Source organism: Gallinula chloropus (assembly GCF_964237585.1).
Source record: "Gallinula chloropus genome assembly, chromosome: 2".
Classification (NCBI taxonomy): Eukaryota; Metazoa; Chordata; class Aves; order Gruiformes; family Rallidae; genus Gallinula; species Gallinula chloropus.
In genome coordinates, this window is record NC_140086.1 from 74,587,036 (window position 1) to 74,604,324 (window position 17,289).

A 17,289-nucleotide genomic window follows, 5' to 3' on the forward strand; every position below is an offset into this window, starting at 1 on the left:
ACTCTTAAAGACACTTACCCATAAATAGGACTGTCTAATATAAGGTGCAGCCTGCCAAGCGTTTACCATCTGGCCAGCAGACAGTGTTTCAATTTATCTATCCATTGATATCCAACATTGTGCTCCCTGAGTTCTGACTTGGAAGTATCTTAATGGCTCAGTAAGTTAACACAGTTTTCCCCATTGTCTGGAACGCTTAAGAGAATTTTCTGTTTGGCTTTGTGTGGGCTGCACAGGCTAGGAGCTGTTCTGCTGCCCAGGTGTTACCCTGAACATGTCCTCTTGAAGGATACACGACAGTCTTTCAGTAGCCATCATTTTGGGATGTATTCCCACATCTTCCCTTTCCAGTTTTGCTGTAGAGGTGATGCACCAAGATTGAGGCATCCAATTAACCTTACCAGGAAGTTAAGATTGAGTAGAGAATCCCCACGTGGGTTGGTCTCCCTGTGCCTCGTGTTTGCTTACGCTCACTCTCTTTTCTTTCTCTTTTATTCTTCATGAGTAAGGAAAGGGTCACAATAAGCCTATGGGTGCATGACTAGTTACTTGTATGATTGTGGCTTAAGGTTTCCCTCTGTTCTTATCTGCTTTTGAGTCAGGAAAATCTCGCTGTCCTGTTCACCCTGTGGTGTGTCAAGTCCTTCACCAATGCGACCAACCGCTCTGTCCTCTTTGAGGGGTTTCTGAGGATTAGTCTCTTCCAACCACAGGTCTGGCCCCTGAAAGAACACCCCATTCTGCCCACTGTCCCAGTGCTTCTTAACTGATGCAATTTTCTGTTCTCAGTGTACCTGAGGCTGGTTGGTTTGCAGGTGTTTGGGATTTTTCTTTCCTTATCTCTTTCTGGTTTTATAATTGCACCCCAAAAATTATGACTGGTCTTAGTCTTTGTCTTAAACAAATGAATCAGAGGTAGTTGACGTGAGAAAATTGTACAGGGAAACCACTAAATGTAGCATTCATAGAAGAAAGCTTCAGATGTTAGCAGTTTCTTAAAAAAAGAAGTCATCTGACTGGATTTTGTAATCATCCCAAGAATGGCGATTCCCCAGAGGTCTACTTAGCCTTGGATTCTGCTTCAAGTGATCTGTTTACTCAGTATTTACTATCCAGCACTGGTTCTGCAGACAGCGGGCTGGAAAGAGGGATTTGGAAGGCTGGTAGTTGCTGGTGGTGGCTGTTACCAGGAGCTCCGCTGTCAGCGATGGCTGTGCAGGGGTATGGGGGTGTTCAGCCAAGAGGGAGCTGGTCAGTCCCACTCTGTCCCTCTCCTGTGCAGTCACAAGGGATCAGATGCTGTCCTGCTTGACTTTGGGTTCAAACTTTGACCTGATGCTTCTTTTAGGAATGTAGGGGGGTTTCCTACTTTAAAAAAAAAAAGTTCCTAAAGTTGCTGATTTCCTACTAGAAAAAAGGTATTAGGAAGATTGAATTCCAGCTCTGTGTTCTCTAAATGGGGCATGGGGATCCAGAAAGCGGACTGGCCATAATTTATACATCTTATCTCTTGTAATAAAGCTGGTATGTATATGCATAATCAGCATTCTAGACGTTTTAGTTTTAGACTCCTCTTTCATAGTGCTTCAGTGCCTGTGCTGTGGAGTTGATCAAGGGCTCGGTGGTGGTCAGCAATCATCTTTCAAAAGCAACCATCCACAAAGGACCAATGTGACTCTTTATGGTTCTTGTGTTAGAAATGAGAATATGCAAACTGGGAGGTGCTTGTGAATGTTGTCTGTGAATAATTGCAGCCTCATCAAAGGGCAAAAGAGTTAAAATCTTCGTAAGAGATGTGCTGTACTTTTAGTTTGTCCCTGGAATTAAACCAATGCTTCCTTATTCTTAACCTGCCCCCTGCTCTGCCCCTGCCCCCAATACCTAACTGTTATTGTCCTTATGATGTCCAGTTTTTTAGGTGAGCCAGGCAAGGGTTGAACTTCTCATTTTTTAGTCCTCCATTTTTTTCCATCAGAATTCCTGAGACTTGTTTTATATCATAAAGATTAGTCCAAGGGTTACAACTTCGTTTCTTCATGCTGTAGAGCACCTATAGCCCATCGTTCCTGTTACTCATTAATGGCTTGATGGTTGGTGTTTTGTGTTTGATTTTGGTTTTTTTTTGACCAACACCTTTCATATGTAGCTTATTCCTATAGCTGTTACCTAGCAACATTAATTTTCTTCAATTTAGTTTGTGTCTTCTATTTTAAGAAATTTGTAAGGTGTGTGTTAAGAACGTTACTGGATTCCAACCATGAACCTTTAGCAAAAAGGTGTTTATAAAGGAAATTCTCTCCTGCACCTGTAATTAGTGTATGCACGTTTGGTGCTTGCCTTCCCAGCCTTGCTGGCAGAAATGGGAGTTGATGCATGCAGGGTTTAAAAATTGCTCTGAGAATGCTGAAGCAGTTACAAGTTCCCCGTTGACTTCTCTGCATGGCATTTCAGTGCGCTCCAAAGAGCATAGATGCCTATCTCGATTTCATGCTCTTTTAATGACCAGCATCTCTGCTTCTTGCCCTTCTTTCCACAGCATGGTCCGTTTAGCATTTTGGAAGCTGCTCGTGCACTGATGTGACATTTTGTGGGCCAGCAACCATAGTTACAGTACAGTTTGGAGGATTACGCTTAAGCTGATGAATGTTAGAAAGTCGAGTCCCAAAAGAGGACTCAAAAGGTGCATGAAGTGCTGGAGTTTTGGGGTTTGAGATTTGTCATTTTTAATTCAGACCATCACCACTCTGGACTTGGTGATGTCTCTAGGAGACAAACTTGGGACTGAGTCTTCTGACTTTGCTTTAAAAGAGCAAAAAACCTCCAGCCTTTTAATAGTCAACAAAGGCGGCCTATTGATACCTGCATAATTGGGTCCAGCAGTGGACATGGAGAACACTGTGAACACATAAGTTTTGCAAGTGTTTTTATATCATCTTTTTGTTTCTTGTGTGAAACTACTGTCTGTAGTTCTTAATGATGTAGGAGGGGAGAGATTGCGTAGAGTTGGAGCTGGTGTTGAGAGCTGGAGAGTATCATCCAGCTGCAGCATCACTGTAGAGGTCACTGTGGGGATTTTAAAGGATATTGTAAGAAATCTGCTTGGTATCATCTGCCTTCTGTTGTGTGCATCTCTGAGGTGGTGTAGCTGCCAAGTCCTAAATGTATGCGCTGTGTAGGGGGCTGTAGGTTACTTGGTGTACAAGAAAAGCAAGTTCGAATAGGCCGCTGGTGCCTGTGGCGTTAGTGGAAGCTGGAACAGATGACAAAGGGAGCTGAGGGATTTGGGCAAACGTGGAGTCTGTAGTTACAAGTTCAGAGGAAGACAGGGACAGAGAGGAATGAGTGGTGGTTTTGGTGTGGTGTCAGCAGTGGTACATTTTCAAAAAGGCTTCAGTGGTTGGAATTTCTTTAAAAATCCTGTCAAAACAGCATTTGGATGTGGCACTGCAGGGACATGCTGTAGTGCTCTTGTGCACAGGATCCCCCTTAAGAAGGGGTTGTCTTGTAAAATGGGTTCATATGCATATCTCACTCTGGTAATCCTTACTTGGTGGCTATTTCTGATCATAAAACATGAGATTTCCACAATATCAAAACCCTTGCAAAATCACCAATATGAATCAGAATAACTTAGATGCAGTTTTAGGAGATTAGAAACAGGACGTTGAACTGAGTACCATCAGATTTTAAATGTCCTTTTTCCCTTTAAATTCTGATTAAGTCCTTCTGTCAATTTTAATGTGTGTGTATTTTCCCTGCACTTCTCATGGCTAACATCATATTTCACTGGATCATCAGTGCGGAATGCTAGGGGTGGGTATATGCAGGTTGACTTTTCTATCACTGTTTCCATCTGTCTCCCTGAGGGTTAATGAATGTGTGCAGGAGGCCTGCTCACCACTTCGCTATCAGCCTCTCCTGAGCTAAACCTGAAGGAAATCTTGCATCAGTTATATATTAGGTCCTTTGCTGTGTCAAGCATGATCTTGAAGGTGCTACGCTGAAACTCATTTTGGGGGACTGATCGCTGGAGTTAGGCAGTGAAATAGGAATAGGTGATGGATCAACAGCTGCCTTGCTGTGGTATCAAACACTCGCTCAAACGCGTGCCGTTAGGCTTCATATAGTATCAGACTTACTTCCATGGCGACAGAAAAGTGGTACAGCATTTTTCTAAGTCTGCTGCTGAATTCCTGGTAGCACTTCCATCAGCCTTCTCTGTGAACTGGCGTGAGGGATAATGCTGGAGAACTAAATTCTGAAATGAGCAAAGAAGAAAATTGCACGTTTACAGATTTTAAAAGCCTCTTTAAATCTGAGCTCACGTAAGTCTTTTAATGTTTTTTCATAGTATTCCCTATGAACTGCAGGCCATATGGAAAAGGGGAGGGGTTTTCCTGAGCTGCCATTTAGAGACATGAAATGCAACCTGGTCTGTAGTCCAAAGCTGGGACCTTTTCCATGTTCGGCTTTTATTTTCAGTAAACAATTTCTGCAGTGCAGTCAGCCTCTTGACAGCTGTGGAAATAGCTGCTTTTCTCTGGAGGCTGCCATAGATGAAGCTGAGTGCAGGGCTCATTTCGGCTTCAAAATCAAGCGGGATCCTGCTTAGTCCTGTTAGCTGAGCTTGACAAGTCAAGGCCAACAGCAACCAAAATAAGTAAATAAATTAGGATCTAGGGGATAGAGAAGGACAAGTGGGGTATGGTAGGCACAGATTAAAGTTTGCTCAGGCCTAATTTAGGGATTATCATCCCTCCTATGGTATGCTCAAAAATGTTCAAATGGTGTTCAAAGTGTGCTCGTTTTTTTGGGATGTGATAGCTTAGCTTACTGGCTCAGCAGAGGTTTTATAACAAAGCTTTCTTCTTTCCTTGAACTGAACGTTTAAATTTTCTTCTTGTAATTGAAATCATGATTTATTTTACCAAAAATATTACTTGCAACATGCAGTGGAGCTGGTTTGTGAACAAAGCCAAAGTTTAACAAACTGTGGGCAAAGAAGCAAAATGAAGTCCAAATAGCTGCCAGTGTGTGCACTTTGGTTCTAGTTTGGGAAGGAACATCGCTTGCAGACCTATACCAAGTGTTTTCTTATGCTATAAGAACTCTACAAAACTGCTGGTAGTGCATCCATTGCCAGAAGTATGTCGGAATTACATTTTTGCCAATGTTTCCCTTCAAAAAATGGCTGTCAAAAGCAAAAGGCTCCTTGCATGTTTGAGCGTGGACGTGGTAAGCTAGCCTCTGTGCGGTTTAATTGAGAGAAGAAAACAGACCTCGGATATCCAGTCTCATGCTCCTTGATCCTACAGCAGAATTCAATGCACATTAAGATAAATAGCCTTTAGAATCCCTGGAAGCCTATGCCTCCAAGCTATGGAGGCACCTCAGTTACCTACAGCTCTGCCTGCTGTGATCCACAAAGGTGAATCTTCCCTGTCAGTCGCAAAATATCTGTGTGAATACTCAGAGAACCAGCACGATGCCACAGCAGCTCTAAGCCCGATGATTTGCAAATTTTGCAGTTAGCTGGCAAGCTTCCTCAAAATCAGCAGTTATAGTTTTTATTTTTTTTTCTGCGTAGGATGATCTTGATAAAGCCTGGATCTCTCTGGTTGAGAGAGAAAGATACTTTGAAGGATTTCACTGTATATGAAGCTTCATTCTGAACAGAATACCTGCAGATAGAGTGGCTTAGAATCCCCATGGATGACTTGCTTGATCTTTTTATTTAGTTATGCTCTCTAGAGAGGCATCACAAGTCATGTACCGGATTACTTGGCAGGCTGAGACATCTGCTGGCACGTCCAAGGTAGGCTACAGCAGTGAGGTTTCCTATTACAACACGCTGAAATCTCTCAAAAACATAATGGTATTTAGGAGTAAAAGCTATTGTATAGAGATGAAACTGTATGGAATTCAAGATTGCAGGTTTTGTCTTCGAAAAACTTAAGGATCTTCAGTCCTACAAAAGTTTTATAGCAAGACTGAGGGCTATTATTAGCAGTGCTGCACCCGTGAAGAAAAGGAGCTGACAGAAGAGTGAAACCAGATTCTGGAGTGCAGTGCAACATATTATTAGGAAAACTCTATAGGCACCTCATCAGTGCCTGTCCTGTTGGAAATTGAATTTAGGTGTGTAATTGATAGGCTTAAAAGCCTGCTAATGGTAATTCAATGCTTTAAACTACATACTTGGTTTGGTTAGTATTTTACATGAAGTGCCTCATTTTATGCATATTAGACTTCATACTACACCTTTGTGCCTATGTGATTATTCAGGAATAGCTTGAGCTGACTCTTAATCATTCCTCCCATATTACAGTCATCTGAAAGGTTAATGATCTTGCACACTAATAGCTATGTCTAAATTGTTAATAAATTAGTACCCTGGGGGACCAAGCTGTATGGACTTCTACTGAATGTAAGCCTTGACTTTCCTCCCTTTCTGCTTCTGACCCTGCTAAACAATTGTTGTTAGTTGCTGTAATTTACTCCCTGACTCTGTGGCCAGGGTCTGTCTTTTATGTCTCCTTCATCCAACCCCTAAGCTTTTGCTTGAAAGCCATCTGACACTCTATAGCTTGGTCTTCTGCTACTTTAGATGAACGATTAAATTCAAAAGCCTTGTAATTCAGCCTCTCCGTCTTTATACTCCTACTCCTGTGGTTCCCTTGTGATTGCTCAAGAGGTGTTTTCAGTGTGTCCTCTCCAAATAGGATAAGAATCTGGAGGATGGAATGAAATTTAAATTGCAACTCTGTCTTGAGATCCCTAAAAATAGCAGGAAAATTATTGTAGGCTTTGTCCAAGCAAAGCAAAGTCTAGGTTCTTGAAAATGCATGGACTAGCTGACAGAGAAGATGGTGAAGCCTGATGAAGGCAAGGTTTAGTAGTAGCATAGTAGCTGTTAAATACAGAGGCTGAGGGAATTAACCTGAAGAAATGAATACAACCTGTTTGTGGGTTGATTGGGGTTTTTAAATGCATGTTCAAACCTAGAAATCCTGTATGTTTTCAGTGAAGGCTTAAGGGGCCTTTAATTCAGTAAAGGGCCTGTTGACTTTCAGCAAGGAACATAGTTCAAGTCATTAAATAGAGCTCAGATATTAGTACACACACCTACTTAGTTCTGAGCAGATCTTTGGTTCATCAGTCACCAAGAATTGTGGTCATGGAATCACAGACTGGTTTGGGTCGTGAAGGGACCTCAAAGGCTATCTAGTTCCGACCCCCCTGCTGGGACAGCCTCCACTAGACCAGGTTCCCCAAAGCCCCATCCAACCTGGCCTTGAACACTGCCCAGGGAGGGGGTAGCCACAGCTTCTCTGGGCAACCTGTGCCAAGGACTCACCACCCTCATCCTAAAAAAAAGATTCTTCATTATACCTAATCTAAATCAACCCTCTTTCAGTTGAAAGCCATTACCCCTTGGCCTGTCACTCGCTGCCCTTGTAAACAGCCCCTTTCCCACTTTTCTGTAGGCCCCTCTCAGGTCCTCGAAGGCTGCTAGAAGGTCTCCCAGAGACTTCTCTCCTCCAGGCTGAACAAGCCCAACGCTCTCAGCCTGTCCTCATAGGAGAGGTGCTCTAGTCCTCTGACTGTCTTTGTGGCCCTCCTCTGTACTCATCCCAACAGCTCAGTATCTTTCTTGTTTTGAGGACCCCAGAGCTGGTTGCAGTACTCAAGGTGGGGTTGCATGAGAGTGGAGTAGAGTGGCAGAATGGCCTCCCTTGACCTGCTGGTAGTGCCAGTTTTGATGCAGCCAAAGATATGGCTGATTGTCAGCATCCAAAACAATTTCTGTGCGAGTGCTGTGTTCAGGTTCTGTTATGATTATTGAGACATGTTGTTGGTGGGCAGAAATTACGCCGTGTTGTTTCAGATTACATTCTCAAGAAGGGTGATAATTGGTACAAGACCATTTATGGTATCTCAAAGAAGGGACTGTCGTCGGTCACAAACTGAATAGTTGTTCCTTGTGGTTCATTTACCTAGAAAACATGGCAAAAGAATGCATGCCAGAAAATATTTGGTATTAAAAGCACATTTTGTCTGCCAAGTGCTGTATAAATGCTTACTAGCTCCATTGTTTGGCTTTACTTTCCATCCGTGTCATGAAGAGTTTTGTGAGACAAAATGTTTGCGGGCAGTGATGCTGTATCTTACCAGGCCAGTTGATACAGCTGGAAAATAAGATTACGTTTGTGCATGTGCAAAGTTGTGTTTGGTCTGAAGTAGCTGTTCAAGCAGTGGCTGCGTAGTAACCAGAAGCAGATACCAATGTGTGTGTTTGTCACCCCGCTGAACTCCTGACAGGGAGTGACGTAACTTGTGGCTCGGGAGTAATTACAATACTCTGAAATAGGAGTTCAGAGAGTGGTTAGTGCAAAGGGCTCCCAGAGTTTCGTTGTCTTGCAGAGTAATTATGATCATTAAGGAGGAACAAATGAGCACAAGTTACTTATTTACTGTGAGGTAAGGTGGCATGTGTAGAAAGGTTGGTATACTTTAAGGATTGATACTTGTCCAGCCACCCACAGCACATCCCTGCTTGATTAACTTTGAGCTCTTTAAGGAAGGGATCTCTCTCTGACATACCAAGATCAAGGATACAGATCTTTTTATAAAGTCCTTGGAGTGACACTGAAAAGCTTGCATTGACCTTCAAAATACCATATCACAAAAGGACACGGAAATACAGATGGGATTTTTAGCAAACCAAAATGATCGCTTTCCAGCATGTACAGCAGAGGACTGTCTTCCACCTATTGGCTTCTGCAGTGCTGTCTTATGTCTTGCTTTTCTAAATTATCGGAGTTTGCAAAGTGCTTATCATACTGGTTGATGGTCTGAACTTGATAACAAGCTGAATTCAGGCATGTGTAAGTGATATACTTTTGAAATGTATGTCAGTTTGTCAGTAAGTGAAGCAGTGCTTCACATTAGCATCACCATTTTTAATAATCCCACCAAATTTTGGGGTTTTTTTAAATCTATAGTATAGTAGAAATATTTCATTCTGTCAGTAGCTTTCCATCACTGGCTATTATTGGCTTTGTTTTTTCTGCTCTGAAGTAAATAAATGTAAGCTCGGAAGTAAATAAATGTAAGCATGAAATTATATGATAACTTGCCTGAAACTTAGTCTTTGGTTTTTCCAGAGTTGTTTCCACTGGGACTTCGAGGTGAGTTATGCTGCCTTTGTTTTTGTCTTTCAGATGACGATGTGGACCTAGAAGCTTTGGTAAACGACATGAATTCCTCATTTGAAAGTTTATACTCTACGTGCAGTATGCAGTCAGAAACCACTCCGCTCCTTCAAAATGGTCAGTTCAACCGCAGTCAGTTGCCGTCCTCGGGATCCGGAGCCCTGCAGCCCATGTCTCCAAGGCAGAAGGTGCAGCGATCTCAGCCAGTGCGCATTATGGCAGTCAGGTAGGGACCAGGGGCTTGCCTTCCTTTTTGCCTTCTCTCAAGTCATCTTGAGCTAGCTTTGAAAAGAACTACACTTTAAAATCAACTTCGGTAAGGGCCCAGTACTGCTAGACTGGACTTTTGCACAGGGAAAAAGGTACTGGGTAAGTGAAGGACATACGTTTTCTATGTATTTTGTAAAATACAAAAATGTCATGTTTTTACCCTTTTTTGAATCACCTGTAGTAGCAGACTTATAGAAGTGTAACATGGTACCTGTTTACAGACATGATGTCCATATTTTGATTTATTTCTGAACTATTAAGAATCATTCTCTCAGGTATGGTGCCTGCTGATGGCTTCTTGGTTTTATAAAACATGAGACATCATGTGGATAGGAGAGGGTGCGCTCAGCTTTTGATATACAAACATTACCTCTCCTTGTGGAACTTTCCTGAATGGTCCAAGACAAACAGTAAAAAAGGAGCATGTTGTAGTTATTTAGCTGTTCTTCCTCAAGCACTTTCAGCTCTCACTTGCATGTGTTATGAGAGTCACTTGAAAAAAATGAAAGAGGAATGTTTGTTGTCTCTGTGTTGTCAGGGTGGGGGCTTGAATTCAAGCTTCAAGTTGAATACTCGTGGTGTGATGGGAGAGCTTATAGGTGATTCTGTGGATCTTAAAATCTTATTTTTAGACATCGGGAAGAAAGGAGCTTCTGTCAGTGTGAGTAGGTAAACTTCCTGAATCAGAGAGATTTGGAGTTTTTCTTTTAGCTACCAATGTCTTCTCCAAATGAAGTGAGAAGTAGTAATAATAATAATAATAATAAAATAAAAATCCCAGATGTGGAAAAGGTTACTCCTAATTCTTTATGCTGATATATTTCCTATAGGAATGATATTCTTAAGACAGGCAGCTTTTCTATATGAATCGGTGGTATGCAGTAACTGCAATACAACCAAGTCAGCCAGTGAGGCAATCATTTTTACAAGTATTTTGTATTTAACCTTGAATAGGGCTGTACTAGAAAATGCACTCTCTAGAGTACTATAACTGTCGATGTTTTGTAAATATCTCAATCAGGACATTTCATTTAAACTATTTTTGGCATTTCAAAACTTAGCAACTCTTCTTTAGAGAACACTCTGCCTTTCTGAACTCTGTACTTCCATACGCACAAGAACATCATGTGTTTATCATTAAAGAAAACAGTGACAAAACTTTTATTCAGGGTTATCTAGGCCCCTTTCCCATACTGGGGGGGCGACTGTCTTATTTTGCAGCCAGAACAGAATCAATGGCTGTGATAAATTCTCTTAAGAGCAGAGTTTTATGTGTGTATCAGTCACAAAGTGAATGATGCCCCGCAGCAGCACAGGCAGAGCGCAGCATGGTGAACTCTCCTTTGACACCTTTCTACCTGCATCAGGTCTGTAGTTCCACTTCTTATAATGGAAGTCAGTCAGAAACTTGGAATAGAGAGCACTGCAGAACAGCCACTGATATGACAGGTCTGCTGGGCTGAAGAAATCTTACCCCATCCTTCTCACCCTGTGCCGCAGCTCAGTAACGCACACCGGTAGCACAAAAATGCCATCAGGCAGGTCGGGTCATCGTCTGCATGGCTCATGGCTATGAGTGGAACCCCCTCTCCATAGCAAACCCCCAGATCTGTAGGTCGCATTGGTGGAACACCAGGGCAGCTGGATTGCAGGACAGAGTTACATGCGAAGCAGATTTCTTGGTAGTTTATCAGCCCCCGGGTTCTGGTACAGGCAGGGGGAGGGAGCGTGCCCAAGGGGGACGTGCTGCCAGAGGCAAACCCAGTGGTTTTCTCCCAGGCAGCTCTTGTCAGAAGGCTGTGCTTGCTGAAGGCATGTGGTTTTAGGGAGGGAACGGGAGCAAATCGAGTTTATAAAGGTTTGCGTTTCAAACCCAGGAGTTAGTTTAGTGTCTGGAAGCTGCTGGGATTGCCACTAGATGGTGCGTTCTGCAAAGGCGATGCGGGCCCGCCTGCTGTAGTCACGTAGTACGGCTTCAGCAGCGATGCCCAAGCAGTAGGGAAAGGAAAAGGAGTCTGGTCACGGATAGGTCTTGCATCTTTTCAAGCCTTTCTGTGGCAGTTAGTAGGCTTTTAGCTTTCCTTTGGTTGGGGTGGGCCGTACAGTGTTAGGAACCTGAACTTGAAGCTGTGTTGGTCCTGCGTAGACGCACGAGGCGTGTCTCAGGAGATGCAAAACTGTCTGAACAGGAGCCGTGCATCTAGCGAAAGGTGGGAGGGTGTAATTGCAGTTTATTGCTCAAGCTGAGGCTTCGCATTTCCATTTCTCCAGGAGATGCCGAGTTGCTTGGAGATGGAATCTGATATTGTAGTGAGGCGACAGCACTGGTTTCAGTCTCCGCTGAGCAACTTTACAGGGGTGCACCTTTGTTTGCAGATGCGTGTGGAGTTAGGCTCCAAGTGACTCTTGTGCTGTCTTCTCCTTTCACACTGGTTTGGAAGAGCTTAACTGACTTTAGGACACACAAAGCTTAATCTAGTACATACAACAGTGGGGAGAGATGAATATTTCTGTTTATTTTATGTGCACAATTACCTCAGTTACTCACCCAAGTAATCAAGTTACAAGCAACAAAACAAGCATAGATGCCTGACTGGTCACTTTTCAGATGTAATTACCTACATTGTGCTTGCAGTTGCTGTGATTGGCCAGTAGTTGCTTTAGAAAAATGTTGAGTTTGATTCCCTTTTCAGTATCATTATTGTAAATGGTGAGGTGGGCATTCCAGGTCTAGTGATGACAGGTTGCTCCTCTTAATGCTTAGTGCTTCTGTGTTTATAGGCGTCTTCAAGAAGAAGAACAGCAATTCAGAACATCGTCTTTGCCGGCCATCCCAAATCCCTTCCCAGAACTTTGTAGCCCTGCGAGCTCTCCAGTGCTGGCCCCTGGATCTTTACCTCAGAGTCAACCTGCTAGTAAGCATGTGAGTATGGGACAAAGCCCTGGGTCACCCGTTTGCATTCAGACCAGCAGTGCACTATTTCATTTTGAAGGCAGACAGAAAGTTTTGTGATACCAGTTGTAGGGTTGGTCTGTGAGTAGGGCAGCACTGGCCGAGAGAGTCTTCAAGCGGGCTTCAGACCTTTCTGAAGAGGCTTCAGAGTAAGAAGTGTGAAAATGAAGCGAGCCCCTGTCATTTATGTGCGTGCTGTGAATGGCTGATATCTCTCGGGTTTTGTTACCTAAGGTAATGACTTAATCAGAAGCCAAATTAATTAGCTTAGAGTTGGAAGAGGGTTTGTGTGTGTTATACTGCATATTCTAGGTGCTGCAAAGATACTGAACAGCTGGGGGGTTTTTAAGGATATGTTACTGCTTTATTTTTCTGTTTTTCATGAAGCTGTTTTAAAAAAGCAACATAAGCATGTAACTAGGCACAGGTCCTTGTAGTGGGACTTAAGGAGGGGGTGGGGAGGTGGGGTGGAGCACTGTCCCATGGAAAGCTGGTTGAGTGGCTCTCTGGGTTCTTGGCAGTGAAGATAGCACAGACTAAGCTCTTACGTGGTCCAGAGCAATAACCTTAGTGCCACTGCAGGCAGTTTTTCTTCTCTATCCTACTCCACTCTGGAGACACAACCATCTTGTTTTGTATCTGTCCTTGAGCACATTTAAAGACTAAATCTGGGCTCTAAAACCTTTGTTTTGTAAACTGTGCTGACTTGCATGGAGATAAAAAGATGGGGTTGTTCCTTCTGGCTTAAAGCAGTTCTGTGCTTGAGTCTCTGGAAATATGATGATGTTCTGTATCACAATTAGTATTGCAATTAATTTGTAAGTAGCTCCTACGTCTGCTCTGACTGATAAAAAGGGTATGGGTGGGCAGTTCTACAAGCAGTGGACTCTAATGTACACCCTCCCACCTTCTGCGTTGCTTTACATCACCATAAGCAGCTGTCTGCTTTCTTGAGAGACACAGTGCAGCTTGGGTTTACTCTGTTTCTTGCATGTACAGGACAGGCAGATAACCAAATAATGACCTAGGAGAAAAATGAGTCACCCTGTTGGGAATTTAGCTGGACCTCATCAGAGGCCTGGATACTGGCTAGGCAGAGAGGGTGTTTTGCCAAAGCAGTGCTCATCTGACTCCAGGAAGACGAAACAAAGGGGCAGTTCTGCCTCCTGGCACTTCCCAGCAGGATGGCAGCACAACTGCCTTTCTGAGACAAACTGCAGTTACTCATGAACCTGCGTTTACTTTTCCACATACAGCTCTGTGTTCAGGGGTGCTCTGCCTTTTAGTTTAAACCTGTACTGCAGTTAACAGAGTCACCCTGAAGGTCACTCTGGAATATCTTGGGAACCCTACATGGTCTGTGCATCAGTGTTCAATGGGATTTAGGAACTAGTGGTTTAACAGCTCACGAGTATAAAAGTAAACAATCTTCTGATGTGTGTAAGAAGATGGCTATAAGGGCAGAATAAAACTAGATTTCTTCCTATTTTTACTTTAGTTTTTTGTAAATTAATGTACTTTATTAAATGGAAAAATTTGGCAAGCCTTTTGGAAGCCTAAAACTAACTAAATATATATATGTATGTATACTAAGTAAATATAGAAATAGATACACTTGTTGATTAAGTTTTTAATCGAACACAATCCATTATAGTGGTAAAACATTTTAGGGTATGAGGTAAAGAGGAGGTAAGGAGTGTCAGGCAATAGTGGCCTCTTCTGTAGATGCAGATGTACTGTTCAGTTAATCAGCTGATTGGGAGGCAGGTGAGAAACGCTGGCTCAGGGTGAGGGGATGATAGGAAAATGTTCTTTTCCCTCTCTTTTAATGAATGAATAGAAGACCAGAACTGAATAAAGCCCCCCAAACCTATAGTTGTAAAGTATTGGTGGACAAAAGTAGGGAAAAACCGTAGTAGGTTCACTTTCTTTATGAAGGAAGAAAACATGATTTTTAATATCTCCATTGTAAACACAGAGTGTTGCTGGATAGCAAAATAGCCTTACCTGTTCAGCAAGCAAAATAGCCTTACCTGTTCAGTGTTATCGTAGGATATTGGTTGCATTTAATCCTGTTTTAGGTCCTTTCCGTGAAGTCTGCTAAAGATCACGTGTAAAATAGGAGTAACTTTGGGAATTTGAGTAAATTATTTTAGGACATGCTTTTGCTTAGATAAATTTCCATATATACAACATAAACTACTGGTTAACAAAATAAGTGATGAGCTTAGTTAAAGGACTGCGACAGCACGTTTTAATGCCTGGCAATTAGTGAGAATGAGCTGTGTTTGAAGAAAAAAATATACACAACATTAAGCACAAACCAAAGCTAAACATAATGATGCTTAATTTCAGGTTCTCTGCTTGCAGATTATAAACAAGGATTAAAATTGGAGATTGGAATGAGCCATTCTGATTACATGGGATATACAAGGCCTTAGTGAACAGTAATTCCCTGGGTGCCTCCGGAGCTTCTGTGGGTAAATAGCCAAGTAGCAGTTGCAGCCAACGGTGCTGCAGCTCTGATCACTCTGGGCATCACAGCACACATGTGATGTGGGGAAATGTTGCCTTTAGTCAGCTCAGATTTGGGGGACAGGAGAGGGACCCAGGTTAACATAGCCTGGAAAGGATTTCAGAAAGGACCGCGTATTTCCTTTGCTGACCATGTGAAACAGTGTAGGGGGGAGGAGGAGGGAAGGTAAGCTGGGATGTCTGGTGGGACTTCATAAGAAACAAAGTGTCGTTAGTATCATTCCTCATGGAACAGCTCGGTCGTACTTTTTAATAATTTAAAAATACATCTCTGCAACAATAAAACCCAGTAGTGGTTGTGCAAGAGGAATTTAAAGATCTGGCTGTGTTAAACACAGAAGAGTCTCTCTCCAGCCTTGAGCATTAAGGCCAAGCCTTGGGCATTAAGAAATGCCAGCTATGATCAAGTTTTATTAAACTAAAACTTTCCCAGTGTATTGTTCCCATGTGCGTGTGAATGAAGAGAGTAAGTAAAGGAGCTTCATGTTTCCAGATGAAAAAAATAGATGTTGTCTTTCCTCATATGCAAAATTTTATTCATGTAGCTGGAGCTTGAGGTGCACATTTCTTGTTAAGATGCTTCTGATACTTTTCCTTCATTTTTTCATGCAGTTGCCACCACTTTTAATAAGCATTTCACAGCATTGCTTGTGCGGTGCTCTGCGTTTGTCTTATGCTGTTCCTTGGCTCAGCAGAGAAAGGTAAAAGCAGTAAAGCAATGAAAAACAGCTTTAATAAACATTTCTTACCTTTTTGCAGTAGGTTTTTTTGTTTGTTTTCTCTCAATACAGCTTTTTCTTTATCTTACTCAAAAACAGTGCATGTATGATGAGTAATTTTTTCTTTTGATATATTTTTTGGATATATTTTATTGAGTGATGGTACTGATTTCACCATAGCCAGAAACGGGCACTGAATACTACTTTTAAAGCTGAGGGCTGCAGGAGTGTACCGATGTACTCTCCAGAAGATAAAGAACACTGAGAAATAACAGTTGTTTTGTACAAGCACAAAACTAAAAATGTGCAGGCAAATGAGATAGTCATAATGGGAGCATCGATGTGTCAGTCAGGGAGGTAAAACTGAAATTTTAGGCTTTTTGAAATCATTGCAGATTTGGGGGTTGGTTCTTTTATTATTATTGACTGTGGATTATTTTCTCTTGTTTAGGGGGGTAAAAAGAGCGCCTAAATTTAAAGATTTTGTAGATACTTACAGGCATGTTGGTTAACTGACATGTCTTTTAGTAGTAAAAAACTAAAGAAAATAACTGAACCTTTAAGTTCTGTTTCAAAGGCTGTGCTGCACTGAGCAACCTCTACAGTGGTGGGGTCTGTGCTGAAACAGTTGTGTGACTAAACACGTCTGGTGGTAGAGATGAAGAAATGGCTTGCAATGGAACAGCTATATATTGCTCCTTGGGAGTTCAGCTCTCTGATCCTTCATTACAGTTCTGCAGGTGGAGACAGCCCCACTCTGAGCTAAGTGTTACGGTGAGGAATGTTAGTTGTTGACCTGTTGATAGGAATAAGAATTGGCACCACTGGTGTTTTAGTCGTGTAGTCAACCACCTGGTGAGTACCTGGGCAAAAAGTACCAACTAGCTTGTGCTGTTACTGAGTTAGCAGCCACTTCCACTGTTGGTGCGGTGAGCGAGACACCATAGATGTCATGTGTTTGGAGATAGCGTGACCCTTCGAGCAGCAGCTGCCAAAAGGCTCTTTTAAGTTCTTGAGAGGAGAGCAGGCTTGTCCACAAGCTGGTGCAGGAGGTGGCTGATGGGAGAGGAGGTGCCTGATCAGCGCATGCCCAAGCGCTTCCTCCTTCATGGTGTGCTTCTGTCCGCCGAGCACCACCCACCTGTCTCGCCACTGAGCCCGACAGGCAGTGAGAAACGGGCTCACCTATGTGAGCAGGTAGGTGCTCCCACTGTCCATGCTGGAAAGGGCAGGTAAAGTCAGGAGTGGGAAGGACATTTCCTGGGTGACACCAGAGAGTGATTGCAAAACGATTTTATTCCCCTCCCCCGCTCCAGGCTTCTGTTCCCCCCATCTTTGTTTGCAGAACACATGCGCGTGTGCGAACAGGAGATCACCCCATGCCTGAGGGGACAGTGATTGCGGGCTGGGAGAGAAGGAGAAGGGACAGGCGAAAAGTTTTTAAAACACCATTTACTTAACAGGATAAATATGTTTGTCTAAGAAAAATGGAAACCAGAGAATTATACCAAGCCAAGACCAAACATTTGTCCAGAAGATTGCTAAAAACATCAGACAGCTAGGTTACCACTAATTGAAGTCCATCTTTGTGTTGCTG

General features: G+C 42.7%; 1 protein-coding gene across 2 annotated transcripts in view; it reads left to right on the forward strand.

The window, feature by feature from the left end:
• Positions 1 to 17,289, forward strand: part of GRB10 (growth factor receptor bound protein 10) — a 109,945-nt gene that overhangs the window by 42,676 nt on the left and 49,980 nt on the right. Inside the window, exons 3-4 of one of the 2 annotated variants that reach the window (XM_084279932.1) lie at positions 9,225 to 9,441; positions 12,267 to 12,408. In XM_084279932.1, coding sequence (XP_084136058.1) covers positions 9,225 to 9,441; positions 12,267 to 12,408 — 359 coding nt within the window. Of the gene's footprint in view, positions 1 to 9,224; positions 9,442 to 12,266; positions 12,409 to 17,289 lie in introns of those variants that run through there. The other variant, XM_084279933.1, reaches the window with a different exon arrangement.